The 20,504-nt window shown below is 44.7% G+C and overlaps 1 protein-coding gene across 1 annotated transcript in view; it reads left to right on the top strand.

The window, feature by feature from the left end:
* SPSB1 (splA/ryanodine receptor domain and SOCS box containing 1) overlaps positions 1 to 2,805 on the top strand; it is a 30,191-nt gene extending 27,386 nt beyond the window's left edge. The window contains exon 3 of the mRNA XM_072354311.1: positions 684 to 2,805. Within this exon, the coding sequence (XP_072210412.1) occupies positions 684 to 811 (128 nt within the window). The 3' untranslated portion in view covers positions 812 to 2,805. The remainder of the gene's footprint in view (positions 1 to 683) is intronic.
* The last annotated feature ends 17,699 nt before the right edge of the window (positions 2,806 to 20,504 follow it).

Raw genomic sequence — 20,504 nt, 5'->3', positions numbered from 1 at the left:
TATGCTACAAATGACTCTTCAGCAACAAAGGACCCCATATACCCTGCCTGAAAAACTAGTATCATCTTGTTCAATTAGTTCACAAGATGCCAAAATAGCAGCCAAAGGCTTGTATTTTTCCCAGGTTTTTGATGTATTGTGACATTTCCCATCAGTATTTCTTCCTACGAGTAACGACATGAAGCTTTGACACATGGCTTTGCTTTCTTCCTCAGGCGTATGTAGCAGAAAAGAAGCAGGGGGTGGGAGGGGGGACAGTTGTATGTAAAAAACACATCAGTACTTCCTGGGTACTTCTACCACATGATGCTATCAAACTGTCTGCTGCAGTCTTTTACTTCAGTAAATCTTTGAAAGCTTTTTGGATTCTGCAGTGAAAGGCACAGGCTAGGCCTTGTGTTCTAACTTTAATGTATGGTATTACAGAGTATAAACTTCCTTCAGGGAATCTGAGTATCTTTTCCTTCACATGCTTCTACACAAATGTCATGCCCTGCCTGCAAGTTTGATAAAGTGAAGCTGCTGATCTGTGAATGCTGAATTGGTTGGGTTTGGTGAACAGGCCGGGCATTTGCTCACCTTGCTCAGTTTTTGTGGGGGGTGGGAGGGATTCTTAGCGTTAACAAAATGAATACGTAGCTTGTAGGTTGAGATGTTAATGTCTCACATCTTCTCTTTTCCAGCTGAACCACTGCCTCTGATGGACTTGTGTCGGCGAGCTGTGAGGCTTGCTCTGGGCAAGGAAAGACTGAATGAGATCCCTACCCTGCCACTGCCGGCCTCCCTCAAGAGCTACCTGCTCTACCAATGACCTTCATGTTCTGGGACGGAGAGTTGAAACCAAGGCAAAATGTCTGGAGCTGACCCACTGGACAGTGGGTTTGCAACCCTTGTGTCATTGCTACTGTTGGAAATACTTGGCCAAAGTACTTCTGTTACTGCTAAAAAAAAATCTCCATGTGCCCTTATCGTCGAGCTCTCGAGTAGTCTTTATTTCATGACTGTTTTGTTCCTTGGAAGTCGCTTCCCCAGCACAGTTTAAAAAAGGAAGCTTAACAGAAGCTCTGTACTTCCCTGCTTTACTGATAAAAGGCTGTACTGCATCCTTGGGATCTTAGAGCCTGGGAGTGAGCCCTTCTTCTATATCAGTTTAAGGGAAGAATGTAGGCTGGGGAAGGGAAGGCACTAAGGATGAATATCTTAAGACTAGGTGCTAAGAATGGAAAGGCATGGGGTGGCCAGTGGAATTGGGAAGAGTCTGGAATACCAAGAGGAAATCATTGCTGAGTTCTTAAAAACCAAAAAAACCCTAACACCAAAACCAAGAACCCTTCCACCAGGATGCTTAATTTGGAGGAGGTGGTTATTGCTCATGTCTGTCTCTGCCAGGACCTCTCATCATGTTCTAAAAGATACTTCATAGAGAGTGAACCTTGCTTTCCTGTTTATCACCATCACCTTCTAGTTCTCCTGCTCCATTCTCTGTCCTGCTGCTTCTGAATGGGTGTCTCAGCTGACTGAGCAGCCACCCCATGTCTTCACCTGCCCTCTTCCTCTTGAATTAAAGCTGTTTAGGTTTTAGTTTGGGATTCCTTGCTGATGTGGGGTCAAAGAAGGGACAAACGCTTCCTGCAAAGCACTCCTTGGTGAGACGGGCTGGATGAGCTCTGAGACTTGTTATACAGCTGTAGGTCTTGCCATTTTAGGTCTGCTTTCTGTTTAGCCTGATCCAGGTTAAAGCTTTAGAGAAACATAGTGGTTCTCTAATGACTTCCAGGGAATTTTCTTCCTGAATAGATCGCTTAGTCATCCAGACCAGGCCTTCTTCTGCTGTAGACCATCAGCATAATCTTCACTTAGCTATGCAGCACGAATGGTTCTGTTTCTTGCTTAGGGTTGGGGGAGTCATCCCAGGGAAGGCTGTGACTAGAGCAGTGCCATAGGAAGACCAGAAATCTAGAAAGTGGTTGCTGCAGAATGTAACTTTTGAGACTTTAATGGGGTGATCTTCAGGCACAGCAAGAAGAGAACCTCCCCAGAGCTGGGGGTTTGGCAGGGGAGACCTTCAATAAACAGGACTAGCAATTCAGGCAAAATCAGCACATCCCAAATAGATTCTTGCCTCAGTAGCCAGGTAAAGAGAGGATGACACTCCTTTACTAGCAGGAGCTGCTCTCTTGACCTCTCCGCAGGTTACTATGCTGCCTTTCTGAGGTTATTTTGCACATTTCTTTGTCTTGAAAAAATGTTTGTATGGTTGTTTTTTGTTGTTGTTTTATTTTGTTTTTTTGCTCTTGAGTTATTCCCTCAGTTCTGTGTAGGTACAAATGAGTTTAGTTGTTGAAAATGTTAATATATATATTTGTGGTGTATGTATAAGAACATGTTTTAAACAGCTGCTGTAGGGTACCTTTTTAAAATTAAACTACTTGCATAGTATATTTTTAAAGCACAGAATTGGTGCCAAGACTGGGTGGGGTGTGATATGCCCCTTTTTTAAATCTAATATTTTATGATTTTTTTTTAACATAGGGGTTTGTACTCGTTTCTGTTGCAGGGTGGGACACAAATTGCACAATAAAATACAGTGTGTATGGAACTCTACTTGGTTGCCTTCAGCATGAACCAGTGTCTTCCCTAACTCCTGGGAAGCAGCTGTGTTCTCCCCACTTCTAATACTCTTATGCTCCTTTGTCTCCATCTCTTCTCACTTCTCCATTACATTTTGTACAGTTTTAAACTCTCACTTCCTATTTTATGGCTGTAGATAATACTCAGTAACCTAATAAACCTTATTAAATATTGCCTGATGATACTTTTTATTTGTATGAAATGCTCAGTGTTTTCTACACCTAGTGTCTCTGAATGGTGAGCTTCCTACCAAGAGCCCAACCCCAACAGGAATAATAATTTAAAGCTGGCATCTAAAAGTGAGGTGCAGGTGGAGGGCAAGGTGCAGCTAAGGTAGGGAGTGGGAACCTGAGATTATGCATGTCTGCTGCGAGTGTCTAAAGACAGCAGTTCAAGGTGGAGCTGAATAAAATCCATGACTCACTACTCCACTGTATTCCTGATTCTTCAAATAGATTTGAGTGGATTCAATAGACTAGGGCTCCAGTTATCCTGTCAAACTTTATCCCTATATTACTGCAGGCAAGCATTTTTTTTCTTCCAGGTGAGAAGCTCCTGTGGAAACAAGGCTCTAACCTAACACTTCATTTTGCCACCTGAATTCTCCTTTCCATCTTAGGAGAGGGGGATGGTGGACAAAAGAAAGTAAAATAAAATGGAACCTCAAGCCAGCAGCACAGCACACAAACTACTGGGAGTGCTGTGGCAGGTCAGGCCAAGTGGTGGGAGCTGGCACTGGATCGTGTGCACTCAAGAAGTCTGACTTCAGTGTGTTCTGGACACTCTCAGCTTACCAACTTGATTTAGCTCAAGTCACCTGATGTTAGTTTTTAGTCATTCCTACCCACTGCTGTAAGTTGTGGTCAATTTTGACAGATCTGTTTGCACAAGAGGCTTCATTCCTGGGCTGTGAAGTGTTGTGGATTATACTGTTTCTGGAGCAGGAACTCTTTCTTGCTTGCTGCTAGGGTCTTCAGTCTCTTCTACTTCCAATCTGAGCAGTACATAAGTGCTTTCAAATTCTATCAGCAGCTCCAGACAGACCAGAGCTGAGATGGCTTTGAACTTAACATCACTTATGACAAAGGCTTTACTTCTGCCTCCTGTCCTCATACTTTTCCATCTTGCCTGCAGCTACCAGCTTGCGTGTGAAAAGCAAACGATTTCATCAGTTCACATAAACACTACAAAATGTGAGGCTCAACTAAAGCTCAGAGGTATGCTTCTGAACTTCCTTATAAGGCTACTGAGTGAGAGATATTTTTTCTTATTAAAAATAAATAAATAAATAAATTAGTTTCCTACCCATCTCCAATCATGGCAATAATTTTTTGGATTTTGGAAGTCTTCATCTTGTTTGTTTTTCCCATTCATAGAAGACAATCGTTTGTGGATCCTAGGTTAAGTAGTCAGCATGCTGAATAATTGCTGTTTTGTTCTGCTGCGGGTCCGGGAGGACCTGGGTGAAACGTGTTTATTGCCAGCTTCAGGGTAAGGCTGCCTCTGCTTTGCTAAAGCATGACTTGGAGGGGTGCTGGGAGCACAGTGGACTGGGGAGGGCCCGTAAGGTGGGGCAAGTGTAGAAGACTGAGAAATTAGTTCATGCTCGGCTCCAGACACCCAAACAGGCTTGTGTTCCAGCTGCATGGAATATTTGAAATAAATGACCTGCTCAAGGCTGGGAGTTCGCAATGTTTATGTACAGCGCCATGGTGACAGCAGAGGAAGTCATAAGATGGGGATTGGACCTGCTGGAATCAACAAATGATATCACAGATTAGCAAATCCTAATGAATCAGTGACTTTCTGCTTCCCCTCCTATTGCCTTCATGTGGCAGGCAGACCTGCTCCTTTTCTTGAGCAGCATTAAAAATTGCAAGTCCTGCTTGTACTGACTAGAGCCTCCTTGAAAATGACTGCTCTTCCACTGGCCAGCATCTCTTATCTCTCTGCTGTTGCTGGCTAACCATGTTTGTGCACTTGGAACTTAGCTCCACATTTTACTGGAGGTTTCTGGCTTTAGTAGTTTGATTGCTGTTGCCTTGCTGGTGATACGGGAGCACTGTGACAGTCCTGCAGAGAATCTGGCTGTTGTGTTGCTGCTCTGGGTAAGCAGGAGCATAGCTTTTGTTCGAGCTAGGGCTTTGGTAAAAGTTATTTGAGTCTAGAAGCATGAAGAGGAAGCTTTCTCTGGATGCCTTTAGTAGCTGATAAGGAAGTGTGTCATTACTTTTGCAGTCATGTCAAAATTCCTTTCAAAAATAAAGTTGTTCTTGGGTGCGGGTTAGCATGTAGCACATCAGTGCCAGTAAGCATTCCTGCTGTAGGTCTTGGCCAAAGCTATGACAACATAAACAAAACTGTGAGGAGGGGAAGGACAGTTGCTGACTTTCTCCTTTATCTGCAGTGCTGACGCACATTGCTAATGAAATGATTTCTGTGAGCTCCAGCAATCTGCTGAGCAGAGCCCAGCTATCAGGCTGTACCTGTCATATTCTTACCCAATCTCTTCGAGACAGTCTTCCTGTTCCCTGTGCCTGAGATGCACAAACTAGAAGCATTTGCGTTATGGCTTTTTAATTTTGCAGTTGTGCTTTCTTGCCTGAATAAGTTAATACAATATGAAAAACATTTGCCAGTATGGCCCCCCTCCTTCTCTCCCATATACTTCCTATGCAGAGCTAATGCTGTTGATCTTATGCCAACAACTATGTTGCATTTGACTGAAGAGGGAAATACATAGTGATTTATTTAGTAAAGTTGATTAAAATTAAAAACCTAACCCAAAGCACAGCCTTTCTTGGCGTCCGAAGCAGTCCTGAAGGAAACAAAACTCATTCAATAGTTGCACAAAGCACATGGAGCATTGATCCTATCCTTGCACGTGTTTTGATTTGAGATTATTGCAGGCTTGTCTGCCCTTCAGACAGAGAACTATTTGAAGCGGCTGCCAGATGTTTTGTCTGACTTGTGTTTTACAGCTTGCTTACTGCTTAGCATTGCTCTTCCCATCGGCTGTCCATGCTGCCCTTGTGCATTCTGTTCCTGTGGCATCTCTGTGCCGGTTTCCTGCCCGTCGCACCGCTCACATATACACGTAGCACAGGGAAGGTACAAGTCTGAGTGTTTTATTCATAGGCTCTGTATTGCACGTCTGCTGCCCAATCTGCTGGCCTCATCTGGGACCTTTTCTGGGACTAGCACAGACCAGCCACATTCCTTTGCTCACATGTTGCTGCAGTGTATAAAAGTTAAGGTGGTTTGCAGTCTCTTAAAAAAGCAGCCATGGCCTGCACAAACAGCCCCATTTGTATTCAGACCATGCTCTACAACACTGACCAGCCGCACTTGGCTTGGGCTGCCTTTCGGGTTACAGTAATGTAGCTGAGCGACAAAGCTTTTTTCTCCTTCTGTAAGGGAAGTGGGCAACAAATTCTCAATCACAACAAAGCAGACCAAATACCTCAGTATTTTTTCAGAACTGTGATACATTCGAGGCAAGCAGGAGATGTCCCAGCCCAGCAGGGATGCCTCCCCATTTCCCTGTGCTCACCCAGTTCCAGCAGCATCCCAGCCAGTTACAGTTTGTGTGAAGTCACTTGGCTGGGAGCAATGTGATGTGCCTGCAAATGTCTGTGCTCCTGTTCCACTCACACTTTCCTCTAAAGCCTCAGCTACACAAATACAGCATCTTAAGGCACATCAGCCCATGCCTCAGGGAAGCCTAGTGTTATGATGGTACTGGTGGGCACAGGCCAAGAAAGAGATGTTACTTCTGGATAACCTTCTTGGTTGTCCTGAGAGTTCCAAAATACCTATTCTTAAAAGCATCTATCCACGTTTCACATCATTACCTCTTGCAGAGCCACTATTATTTAGAAGGATCTAGCACTCTCTGAAGCCTGCATAAGAAAACATTCTCTCCAGCTTCCTACTACACGGGGCAAGTACGCAGAGCAGGCAAGGAACACCTGCCTAAGATGGCATCAGGCCTTAGGATGCAGGTGCTGCTTTTCTTTATCTTCCTCTTTTATGAAAAAATTACTGCAGGTTTCCCACAGTTGAAGCCCTGACCAATTTGTTCGCTACCTTTTCCCAAAGCAGGCACCTTGGGAAGGCAGGACTTCCTTCTAGACTGACCAGGTGGTTCATTGATCTGAAAGGTGAAGTGCTGCCTACTGAATCAATAACTTAATTTCCTGCCACACATTAGATGTTTCCTTTGGAACTGGACCACCTAACATTGATAGGGTCTGTTCCTACTTAGAGGTCCAACAAGAGGGAGACTTGAGGAGTAACAGCTGTAACCTCTGAATGCCATCTGTATTTTTCAAACTGTCTAGACATCTGGGTGGATTGCACACAATACCAGCAAAGCTAGTTCATCATGTCAAACTTTTTCTTTCTGTATAAGCCCCTTTTTGTTTTGTTTAATGAGCTATAAAGAAACCCAGGGGAAGACTGACTTCAGTAGACAAGTGGGGAAATCTGAGCATTACGGCTGAGATTTTGACATTCTTCATTCTTACCCCGTGTACACAGTGCACAGATTTCAGGATTTCAGAAATTATTGGCTGTGGTCTTTGATAACAATACTCTGACCCACTAAAGCCTCAAAACAGGAAGATATATTTCTGCATGAGATAGGCTCTGCGAAATGCTGTTACATGAAGAGATGACTGAAATGGTGCAGCACAGTAAGAAATTACAGCACTGAAAATGAGATTTATGGAATGCTAAAAATGAACTTTAAAATTGGTTTAGTAAAGGAAAAGCTAGAAGAATGAGTACTCAAGTCCTTATGAGGCATACTTAGACAAATACAGAGGTTTTCAATTGTTCTTAATTGTTCTGAGAGATGCCAAGTATCTATTCCAAAGTGATAAGATCATCATCATTAGAAAGAAGAGAAGGTAACTTTTCATACACACTCTGATGCTCTTACTTGAATTACAAAATAGTTGTTAAAAATGCAAGTAAGCTCAGGGTTTAAACTGGAGACAGACATTTCTGGACAGGAAGCCATTCTGAGAAGATACATCCTCAGGTTAGGACAGTCTTCAGGTCAGTATGTAGATCTATGTGTAAGCAATGCCACCTTAGATGCCTAGCTTTTAGCATAAGACACTTGTATTTTCTTGTTTTTATGCCTGTGTTTGCTATTTTTCACTCATTGTAGTCACGACTTTAAACCTGACATTCACTAAAATAAACTTGTTTTCTCTTCAGGGTTGCCTGGCAGTAACACTGTTCTCAAACCCAGTTCAACAAGGACAAAGCATTTATGATTCTCCATAAAGAGTAATGCAAATGAAGTATATTATAGTCATACAAGTAGGATCTCTGCAACCTAAACAAGCTACAGAGCACTGCACAGAAAGTTTAACTTTGAGACTAGAAGAATCAGTTACCATCATTACATACCGTCTCCTGAGTTGTGTGTTAAACTGTGCTTTCTAGAAGGGGTAAACATTGGAAAAGTAGGTTTAGCTTCAGAAAAACCCGAGATGCCAAGAGATCATTGGTCAGAAAAAGACTTACTAATCTCTTAACAGATGCACTTGGCAAAGGCTCAGGATTGCCACTGGGAAAATGAAGAAGGAGGCCTGAGGGCTGGTTTGGTGCGCATGGGCCCAGCTATTTGAGGAAGGTCAGTAGGTATAAGCTGGCAACTGAAAATAGGCCTGTGACCTTGTGGCATTTGTGAAATGGCAGGCTGGGAACCTGATCAACATTTATGGTGTTTTTCTTTGGTTGTTTTCCCAATGGTCAGCTGCTCCAAACGGTGCTAGAAATAGAGTGAGAGATGCTGTGGGCTGCTCTCCATTTCTAAACCTCCTCAGATATCTTTCTGGCCAAATTCTCTGGGAGGGAGATTGTGTAATCAAACTGAGTTGCATGTAAAAACACGCTTGTGTACATCCAGGCATGCAGGGTATTGCCAAAGTGGACAGACTGTCCTACTTGTGCCTGCCAGAAAAGTTGTGTTTTGTCCAGCGGAAAAGAAAACATCCTTTTCTCTCGCACTTTGGAATTTGCCTCTTCAGACTCTGATCTCATTAGCATTTCCATACCATGGCAAGTTTGGACATCTTGGGTCAGAACCATGGGGTAGCAAATTCAATCTTGCAACAGTAGCCAAAACTCAACCTTCTCCAGAAAGTGGCGGAGGCATTCTCAGTGATGTGACCCATACTGCAAAGATGGCAGGGAGCACCCCGAGAAGGGGAGCAGGAGATTGTTTTGTAATCTACACAGGCTCTGATCTTTACCTGGCAGAGCCTCCATGGCAGCAAAAGGAGAGAGACTGAGTTCTTGCTTTGATTATTTTGCTCCAAGCAGAAATGAAAACATTGTCAGAGATGGCAACGTTATGTTTTGCTGCAATTGTGACAACCAGACTCTCTCTGCATGAAAATATGGCAGCTCCCATTTCCCAGGATTATCTTAGATGCATAAAGAGCTTGCTCTTCCAATCCCTCTTTTCAGTTGGGTGACCAGTTTGTTTGGAAGATTCATTGTTTGGAGGCATATTGAAAGCAGCCAAACAAAGATGTGGAGAAAAGCAGAAGATGTTTTCCTAAAGCCAAACTGTTGGTTTTCTTTTGTTTTGTTATGGTTTGGGTTTTTTTGGAGGGGGATGTATCTGAGAGAGGGAAGTTGTTTTGTTTTGTTTTGAGAGAAAACATCTCCATGGCCAAGACAAATGAAGATGCCTGCTCTAGATCTTGTTACCTTTGGTCTCTTTGGGCCTCATGTCAGTTCCCAGATTACTTTTACGAACTGTTTAATCTCATGGCTTTTATTTCCCCTGTAAATAAATGGTATTTCGAATTCCAGGATAACTTCAGATACTAATACCAGCTGTCTAGACAAAGAGCAGCCCACAGACACGGTCATAAATAAAAACAGTCTTGGGGCTTTGGGGTTTTTTCTTCCTTCTCTTGACAAACGAACTTGCAGACGCAGAGTGGCAGGAGAGGCTGGCTGTGTGAAGGCAGACACAGCCCTCTGCCATCTCTTGGAGGAGATCAGACATAGCTGGGGCCATGCCACGGGATGCTTGGCATCTCAGAAGCGCTTGTTTCTCTATATAAAAATAGTTTTCAGATAAGGAAGCAGGAGATAAAGCTCACAGTTACACAGCACAGCTCCTAAGTGTCAAAGAGGAGCACAGGAGATGTTTTTATGCCTTCCAGGGCTTCCACTATACACATCTTCAGCTGGCTTGTCCTGCTGAAGGGTGGGTTTCATACAGCTTCTGTTCCTCATTACAGCAGTGCAGAACCGCTGTGCAGCACGCTCCAGAACTCACCACCCTCAAGCTCTGAGAGGATACAAGAAAGAACATTGCGCTAAGACCTACATTTATTAATAGTGAAAATCAACAACCTTTATAGAATGTGGACTTGTAGCTCAGATTATCAAGGGAAATAGTGCGTTTCTCTCTTTTTTTTTGTCAGCTCTTTCTGTTCACCTGCAGACTTCTATTCATTCTACTGAGCAGCATTAATTGCCAGAGGTTTCTTTTGTGAGGTTTTTCAAAGCAAGCTGCAGCCACTAAAGAATTATTTTCCAGATTTAGCACCCAGTCTCACAAGATTGTTACTAAGATCTGTTTTTATGAAGTGGGAAAATTTTGGAAGAGAACAAATTATATGACTAATCTAAAGAAAATCTCCAAGTCTGTGACAGAGAGATGAGTAGGACCAAGGGCTGCTCTGCTTCCGATCTCAATGGTTGTCTTGTTAAATTTCCTTTTCTGATCCTACTTAACAAAGAGTGGATACTCATTTACCTAAGCATGCACTGATCTAATGGCTGAGCTGATGCTGAAGTGCACCAGGGGCTGAAGAAATAGATCATCCATTCATGGAGTGATGCAGCAGCTGATAATGGCATTCTTTCACATTCTCCTTGGACCTGCCGATGGCTTCTCTGCAGGACATGCACAGCCTGTCACAGGTGGGTGGGGACATGCACATTCTGAGACAGCTTTCAGGTGCTCAAGCTACCTTTTTGGTACCAAAATGCATGAGAAAGGAAGGCAGGATGGAAAATATAGGACATAAAGACTGGAGATGTACTAGCAGAACTGTCTGATGTTGTTGGCCTGTACTGTGCTTGCTGTCATATGCCACTGTTGTAAGCATCTTGTTGCAGAAGAAAATTCTGTTTTTTTCCTCTTAACTGTGCGGTTTCTATTTTTAGGAAAACACAAACATTCAGAGCTGTCCCCATGTGTCCTACTTTCTGTGAGCCTGCTAGGAAGCCTTGGTGAACACCTCCCAGAGGGAGCAGGCAGGGTGATGACTCTTGTGCTGCTAGGAACAGCTCACAGCCAGCTTCCTAAAAAAACATGTTATCCGGACATCTGATGTGAGAGTTCAGAGCTAACAGGCAACGGGAGGGCTGCCTGGAACAAAGATGCAGAGCTGGCAAGAGCTAAGCCTGTAGGAGAACATGCTACATAAATATTATCACAGAACAGTCATCTACAGTAACAGCTCCCACTGAAGTGCTGCCTGCATGTTAAAAAAATGATGGCACTTAAAATGGAATAAGGAAAAAGAAACCAGGATTATACATGTCCTGATTATAGGAAATTCAAGATGCAGTACTTTAAGTTTCATATAGCAAACTCAGATTTCTGGCAAAAGAAGCATATACATATGTGACATATCTTTTACAAACGCATGTACACGTTCACTCTCAGCTGTTCAACATTAAGAAATTGTATTCTCTAGCTGCTTGGCAACAGAGTTGATTTATGCTCTTTGTTTCAAACCAGGGAGATATGCACAAGGCTGTGTGAGAAGTGGTGTCTAAGTCAGTCCATTAATGTTCTTACCTTCTTTTTATTGGGCTCTGCTTTCCAGAAATTACACACATGGCTCATTAGTGACCACCCAAGCTTCTTTGCAGAAGGTATTGGCTCTAATGTGACTCTGAACCACCCTCTTAGCATTGGAAGGATTCTGCCCACCTGCATGTATTTCTTCTCAACAATCCCAGACACTGCCATGCCTCAGGAAGGCCTCTGCAGCAGCTGCCATACACACCCACCAGCTCAGCAGCAGAGATGAGTCTAACCCCCTGTCATGATCCTGAAGTTGTTGTATAAGAGGCACCCCATACTGATTCCCTTTCCATTTGCCCAAACAAGAGAGCTTAACTTCTGTTTGTATAAGTAAGAGAACTAAAAACACAACTGAAATCCCATAGTTTTGGGGGTTGTTTCAGTCATGTTTCAGTGTGATCTGCAGCACCTCCCCATGCTGGGCTCTGTGCAATAAGCAGTTCCCTCTACTTCATGTGAAGGGGGTATAGATGGGAGGGAAGGAAACCGAAACTGCCACAGGAGTATGATTAGCTGAGAATTCTACGTATTTATATACCTGTATTATCATTGTCAACACACTTATTAGCTTTAGGTGTTTAAAATAACCCCTCATTTTCCAGATAAGCACACTGTGCAAGTTATTATAGACACATTTAAAACAACAGCTCACTTGATCTCCCAACACATCTGAATTTTTCTATTACAATACAAAGAAAACAAACACTTCCTACATGTCAGTAACATCTCCTTCTATCCAAAGGTTTCATGGAAATAGTTAACATAAATTGAAAGAATTAACCAAAAGCCCTAAGTGAGCTCTTCTCAGATTTTCACAGGATGACAGAGGCCGTCAGGGCCCCCAGCATGATGCTGTACCAGGGACCTGAACAGATCTTTCCAACAGGCCTCTTACAATAAGAATAGCTGAGCAGAAACCATTATAAGGGAACATACATCACTGTCCTCACTCCCAGTGATGACTCATGTGGCCTTTGCTAAGTTGTGTAGAAGGGACGGAATTTATTGCTTGACTCTGGAAGACAGGACTGAGGGAGACAGGAGAGGAGCCGGAGTGGCATCCGCTGGAAACTGCCGTGCTCTAAAGCAGACAAGATACTTGTGCACAACACACATACCCTTCCAATCTGAAATAGCAATTGTTCTTTATAAAAAACAGATGAGCGAGGCTAGAGTGAAGGGCTCATGCACTCACATAAGCAGGAGATAATTGGCATACAACAGGGCCTAGATGTCAGGAGGACAAGGACTTGTTTTAAGAACTATTGTCATTAGGAACGGCCTTATGCTATAGCCTATTGCCATCAGTGGCAAAGCTAGATGCCTTTGCCTTTCTTTGGGCCTCAGCACAGGAACACACTTTCAGATTTTAGTACATCCTCCAATTTAAACACTCACAAAGGTGATGTCTGGAAAGAACACCTGAGCTGGATGTTACTACCGCCAGCTTAAAAGGCAGTGCTCCTAAGAGAGAGTATAGGCAGAAAATAACACCACACCAAGAGGATCAGAAAGCTTCAGAAGCTTTCTGGGGGCTGCTTTCTTCTGACAAATAAGTAGGCAGTTGTGTACTACAGGGCAGGAAAAAAAGGTTAAAACGTTCATGTTCTCTTCTGTTTACATTTGAAGAATCATTCCCACACAATTGTATTGAGCGCAGATATTATTTCAAAAGAAGCAAAGCGATACAGCCTGATGGTTCCTGGCCAAAACGAAATTCAGAGCTCTCATTTTGTGGGAAATGTCAACATTTCAACATTTTTTCCAATACTGCCGTTTTGAAGAAATCCCCAAATTCCTGCTGCTGACCAACCTTCCTGGCCAGCAGTACGAGACTCAATGCCAAAACCCAGCAGAAAGGCCGTCTTTTCACAGTGCGCACACACCATGTTTACAAAACCTGCACTCTGTTTTTAGCTGACTCTTCAGGAGGATCTATAATTTCCTCAGCGTTTCATTCCCAAAGTTCTCTACAGGCACAGGGTATTCCAAGCTGGCTGTGCACCAAGGCAACCATCAGTCAACCAGGACAAGAGGATCTCTTCTCCTCTGCATTGCTTCCCCAGGACAGCACTCTGGGGAGCATAATGTCAGCACTGTATGTGCACCACTGGCCTCTGCAGGGTCCTTTCTTTGGGGTTGTGATCTCAAGTAGTTTTTAAATAATAGTTCTATGGAAAAGGCGTATGTACTCCACGTGTGCCCATGGAGCCTGCCATGGCGCTGCTAAGGGAAGTGGTGCTGCGATATGAGGGCACTGACAGATGTGACAGAAAACTGGGTTTTGGCATCATTTTGCTCCTGATCTTATTAGGATTCAAAACTTAACTTTGTTCCAAATTGGACTGTCCAAAGGATAAGCCTAGGAATATACGTGAGAAGAATCAGATTTTGTCATTGGATTTGCCAGAGCTGGAGCAGGGAAAAGATCTGAAATTCTTTTCCCAGCTACAGTGAAAGGCCAGGGAGGTGTTTTTTTCCCTTTGGAAATGCTATGGAGATGCGGAAGACAACACCACTTCTGTGGGCTGGTGTTGCTTCAAGAATGATACATATCACTACAGGGCAGCATCTGGATGGTGAACACACAACACAGATTTCTGTAGGCCAGGGAAGAACTCATAAGTAATGAAATGTGTCCTACCATGGGATGTGGTGCTTCTGCCAAAAAGATGGTCTGTCTCAGGGCTGCCGGGTGCTTCCTCCTCCAGGCATCGGATGAGATCTGCTATTTTTCCTCTAGGAAGGTGAGACGAGACTGGCCAGGAAGCTGGTGCCATTACAGCTGTCTCAGGAATTTCCCCATTCCCCGAGCAGCCAGTGCAGAGGAATAGGGAAAGGAGGGGGAACTTGCAGATGGATTTTCCAGGTAACACCTGGCAAAAGAGGGACAATACAGTCTCACTCAGAACAATGGATTTTGTTTGAGCTGCTTGTCAGGAACTGACCTCTTTCCCCTCTCATCCTCTGAACAAGTGATCTTCGAGGTCCTTGTTTTCTGTCTGCCCTCCCTCCCTGAGACGACCCTTTCCTCTCACTCAATGCAGTGACGCACACAGTGTCCATCAGATTCCTCTGACATCAGCAACTCTAGGCTCGTTTCTTCCCAGTGTCTCTCAGGGTGTTGAAAGGCTGAGGGTGGACATTGCTTGCAGAGGCCGGGTTATAGTCAGTTCTCTCTTACATTGTGCTCCAGCTGCCTCTTCTTGCAGACAAACCAAGGCTTTTGGCAGATAGGTTGCTAAGTGAGGGCAGACATTTTTAGTTCCTGCTGAGTGCTTTCTGCGGGGCACGCACACTTGGGAGGTCAGTTGTCACTGGTGCTGCAAGAAGAGGTGCAGCACTTGTTTGGGCTCTGGAGAAAGAAAGTGCAAGTGCAAACCTGGTCAGGAGGATACAGCTGCATCCGCTCGAGTGTACAGGCTGTAGAGGATATGGCCCTCCCTGTCAGGGACCTGTTGCAGTTCCACTGGCTGCTTTCTCCGGAAGCTATAGCTGTGATACACCCACTAGGAATGAATGTTGCTCACAGTCACTGGAATTCAAGTTTTATCTGAGCCCACAGTTACAGCACATCCCCTGCCCACAGCCCCTCTGCTGAAATCCCAGCTGAAGAAATAAAGCGTGGCTCAGAGGGAAGAGAGCAAAATAAGGACAGGGCTCTGCTGTTCACAAGTGTGGTGGCTCTGTGAGTCCTAATAAGGGTCTCAATGCTGTGTCTACCATCATGGCATCCACATGTCTGCCTCTTGCCTCACAGTGTGGACGTGCCCTCTGGGTCCCATAGAACATACAACACTGGCTCATTGCTGCTGTGGGATTTCAGCACATTGAGCTGCTATCACACAGACCTCGCTGTGCTGGCTGCTGGCCCAGGCTGGTTGGATTAAGGCAGTAGTAGCGCTCCAGTTCATGAGTCCTACAGCACAGTAACCACTGCCACACCAACACTGATGTTGTTAGGTCCCACAGACGTGCCAAAGAGACTGCATCCAGTTTTACTGCTCCTCTCTACAGCGTGAGCACTGGCTGTGAGGGCAGAACTCCATCCCGGACTTGCCTCCCCACATCCTCCATCACCTGAGCAGATCCCTCGTGCCTTCGCTGCCTTCTCTGCCAGCCCTGCTTGCCTCTCAGGGAGCCAAATCCCTGCCTGGGCTGCGGCCTGTTCCCGTCACAGCTCCGGCCGCACACTCCGATCTCCTCAGGTGCCCGCGCGGGTTTGTGAAGGCGGGAAGGAGCGGCGCGCGGCTGCAGCGCCCTGAGGGCGGGAAGGAGCGGCGCGCGGCCACAGGAAGCGGAGGAGCCGCTCCAGAGGAGATGAGCAGAGCGCCACGTTCGCCCTTCACACAGCAGGGCAGGTGGGGCGGTTTAGAAACACGGTGAGTGGGTTTAACTGCGAGGCTGAATCACTGGAGCAGCATTCCGATGGCTGCCTGGCCTGACTTTATCATCGGCCTCCTCTCTGTGGCTGACAGCAGTGGTGGGATCTGGAAGCCCTCAGAGGGCCGCCATCACTTGACCTTTGCCAAGCCTTCGTGTTCTTGGCCAGTCACAAAATGACCACGGTGCTTGGAGTGCCGGGTGGGAGGGCAGGAGGACATGTAGATAGAGCTGCCTTGTAAATTTGGGGTGGTGGACACACATATACAGGAAGTTAATCGTGGTGGAGTTCTTCAGGTAAATTGTAGGGTCTTTGTTACAGGGAAGGCCTTCAGAGCTGTATCACTGTGTGCTTCATCTTGCTTTACAGTAAAATCTAAAAAGAATGAAAATAAAAGGGGAAAAAAAGCCTGGTTGTATTGTCTGTATGAAACAAAGGTTTGCTTCTCGTTGTCTGTGCAGAAAAACAACCCTGGGAATGCTACCAGCAGCCAAAAGGAGAGCTGCTTCCCAGTTGCTGTGCTTCCCAGAGCTGGCTGTCAGCAGTTCCCACCACGCAGGCAGGAGAGTGAGGTACACCTGACTGAGCAAGGAAGTGACTGGAGCTTTCAGCTGTTCTTCGTGGCTGAGACCTGCCAGCATGGCCTCTGTGTGGAAATTCTCTGGGGAAGAGGCCAGAAAGGTAGTTTTCAAGTTTTATGGTAACTGAAATCACAGAAAAAGGCACAAAGAAGGGAAAAGGGGTTTTTATCTTCTATATTTTTAATATATATATATATATTTTGTAAAATTTGGCTGGGTTCTAATTAGGTGATGCAAATTATTCAGGTGAACTCTGGGTCTGAGGGGAATATAAGGTTTTACAGAGCCCGGCATGAGGTTGTGTGTTTTGTACCTTGTCTCCTAGCAGCAAAAACCACATGGATGTGAGAGGCTGTTTTATGATCCGCCAGGGCTGTTGTTGGATAGGTTACAGTGAGCAGAGTTATTCCAGCCGTGTTGGAATTGCTGCTCCCTCCCTCCTCTCATTCTCTCTCTCTCTCTCTTTTCTCTTTCCACCTTTGCTTTCTTTTTTTTTTCTTTCTTCTTTTTTCTTCACCAAACAACTGGGAGAGAGGAGAGGGGATGGATGCTTTCATTCTCCTTGTGCCAGAACTCTCCCACTGGACTTGGCTTCAACCTCCTCATCTCCTTTGCAAACCCCTTTCCCTTGCTGGCTAGAATTTCATCAGGAATTTCTAAAGAGACAGTAAACTCTGTTGGTTATTCTTTCATTTACTCATCTCTTCAGTGTTTCAAAAAACCAAAACAAAACATTTTTGTGCTCATGCTGTGCAGCAACTTCCGTTGCTGCATCTTGGTAAACATTAATCAATTGAGCCTCATAACGTCCCTGTGTAGGAGGGAAGGGCTGCCTTCTCTATTTCATAGCTGGGGAAACAGAGGTGTAAAGAAGCAAAAACATTTTGGATACAGAGCATCTCAATTCTACCTTGACCTGGTTGATTCCCTTCCTGGTGCTTTAACCTGCCCAAATTCATTCACTTCTTACCCCCTCCCCTCCCTTTTACTCTCTGACTGCAGTTTTTCCTGTCAGTCTGTCTGGTGGCTTTGCAAGTTGTGATTACAGAAACATCTTCCCGCTCTCAGTCAGTGCTGGGCAGGCCTATCATTGAACTACATGACTGTTTCATTTTGTTAGTAAGGAGCTTCCAGAGAGAGCAGTTAGATCTTCATCAAAGCACCACAACAGCCTTCTGTATAGTTTGTTTCACACCACCCTCCTTATGCTGCCCTTGCTCTCCTGTCTTCTGCTTGTCAGGCACATGCAACAGAACTACATACTGACAGATTATCTTTGCATTTAGCACCAGTTCTGGTAGAGCCATTCAGTGTAAGGCAGTACTGAATCATTCCCCCTGGCTTTGGAAATATCACCTGCTCAATCTTTTCAGCTCACCTGAGGTTCAATCCAAAGAAAACTGAAAGAACTGTGACTGTTTCCATGGGCCTTAGAAGGCTTTGGGTTATAATCCAAACCACATATTAAAAGATTTCAGAGGCTTTTGAGTGAGAACCTTCCCTGCCTTTCCCCTGAATTCACAAGGCTTCATAGATAATTCCCAGCTTCTTCACTATTCTGCAAAACATAGAGGAGGAAAGTCCTGGCAGAGTAAGTGCAGTTGCAGTGTAACTTCCTCTCTGTGGAATGCCTTTGACCTGTTGGATCAGCTTTCACCCACGCTCCTGCACAAGGCTGAAATAATTAGTCAGGACAGGAGGCAGCAGAGCTGGAGGCATGGGCTAGGAGGTGGATTCATGATTAAAGATGAGATACGGAGATGAGCGCTGTCTCCAGACAATTAGAGATGCAGATGCAGAACACAAATCATGGTTATGGATGAAGAGCCGATAGCATCAGCTATGAAGTGTGGGTGCCCCTCCAAAGATCATGTATGACCCAGCAGTGCAGTCATGAATGGTGTTGACTGCAGAGAGTAATTTTCATTACTTTTACCACCTCATTTAATTTAACCTGGATTTAGGCCCTTTGACTATCTGTCTTCCCAAGCAGCTGTTAGCCCATTGCAGATGAGTCTAACAAGAAGTTCTTAAGTCTTTAAGTTCTTGCAAGTTTGATTGAAAAGGCACCTGATCAAGGACAGAGCTCCTTGTTGTGGAAATCTCTGCTGGGAAGGAGCGGTTCAGTTCTCGCTGTCAAAGAAAGAGACTTACTAGGAGAACGGTCCCAGTGTGGCATTTATTATGTCTTTATGAATACTGTAGCAGGAAGAAAACAGAAATCAGCTTATCTCCTTCCTACTCTTTAGAAGGGGAAACTCTGCATGGTCCATGCCTTATTGTAAGTGGAAACAGGCTGCTTACAGAAAGAAAGTCTGTTCTGAGATGAAACCATCTGGCTCAGCTCAGTCTTATCCAGCCCAGGCTGGGATTTGCACAAGTTGTTATCGGAATCCTCTGAGTGCTTGTTTCTATTCTGCCAATGCTAGCACCAAGCTTTTATTCTTAGTGGGGATGTTATTCACAATATATATGTCTGGATGGGGGTGGGGGGACTTGATTGATGGTGGTGATGGCTGATTGTAACAACAGCTATGTCTCATCAGTAAATGTAAGGCCAGGCTACAACACATTGATCTCCCTCAACATAAATACGTGTGGCCCAGAGATGCCCGTTTAGTCCTACAGGCAAAGGATATGAAGATGAGGATCCTGTAGGCTGAGCTCTTGCCTTATCTCTTTAGACGGTTTTGGACCAGGGAAAGCATTTTCATTTGTAAATGTCCTGAATGTTAGGGTTTTCAGCTCTGCCTGGATGATTTCTGGGCTGCAGTGAAAAGTGATGATACCACTTAAGAGCAGGGGCTCCCCGGCTCATTGGAACTTGCTGGTGGTACAGAATTGTGACCAAGATTAATTTTCCACTGCTGGAGGAAATCTCCATTAGGAGCTTTTTTCCCTGCATAATCTGTTTACTATGTGTGAAACAAGTCAGGTCACAAGTCAGCCAGAGTGGGAAGTTTCCAAAAGAAACAGACTCCAAAGAGTTTGCCTGTTTTACTTGTGACCATGAGGATACCTGACTCTACATGTTACAGACTACAACCCAAAGCACTATTTAGGGAGATTTTTAATGCAAGTCTGCTCTTATTCATGTTGGTATAGGATGTTAATTCCTTCCTGGTGATGATGGAAGTACAACTGGCTCTTTTTGTGTATGAGTAAATGACCAAGGAAGTAAGCTGAGCAATGGGGACGATCAGTAAAGTTCTCTGTGGAGCAGATCTGCTCCCTGTTTTCTGCCAGGGTAAGGCTGCCGGATGTGCATATGATACCTGTACATAGCTGGTGGCCAAATGCCACCCAGCCTAAAGATCAGAGGCAGAAAAAAACAGCTTTGCTTAAAAGAGAATGGCAAGCATAAGAAATCCCCCTAATTATTGCAAATTGCAGCCAAAAACCACTTGAAAGCAGAGTGGTTCATGCTGGTTAAGCAGACTTCATAGGTTGAAAATGTCGTGTTTAATTAGTAAATCATTTTCTCAGAGTCACACAGACGACTGGGGTAAACAACATATGGCCCCAGCAAGGGGTGCTTGTCACAGTTGCTGGAAGCAAGCTGGATGTGCAGGAACCTCGGTGTTGCATTGTCTTAGAAGCCCTGTAACAGCTGTGTTCTAGATTTAGGTAAAAGAGATGCTTCCAGGAGCAGAGGCGACACTTGGAAATGTTGGGAGCACAACTGGTACATTTGTAGGATCTCATCTAGCTCATAGAAACACACCTGGCTAAATACATAGTGAATGGGCATCCACCATCCTTTTCTTAGCACATCCTCCCTTCTTGAACAGTCTCCAACTGGAGTTTGTGCTATAGTTCTAACTATTGTTAGGACTACAAATTATTCAGATGATTGCAGGACTCTGTTCTGAGAATCATGTGTTCTTTTTTAGGTCAGGTGTGACACACATGAATTGATACCACAAGTGGAGTTGATCCAGCTCCTTGGACTGGTTCATCCCAACATCTTTGAAGTGATTCATGCTCATTTCTGATGTGATTTATACTAACAGCTGGAGTCACTTTTCTTGCTGCCCTGCCCCCTCGT

This window comes from Excalfactoria chinensis, chromosome 20 (genome assembly GCF_039878825.1).
Source record: "Excalfactoria chinensis isolate bCotChi1 chromosome 20, bCotChi1.hap2, whole genome shotgun sequence".
In the NCBI taxonomy this organism is placed as follows: Eukaryota; Metazoa; Chordata; class Aves; order Galliformes; family Phasianidae; genus Excalfactoria; species Excalfactoria chinensis.
The sequence above is the reverse complement of the archived record's forward strand: the minus strand, read 5'-3'. Positions and strand labels throughout refer to the sequence as shown.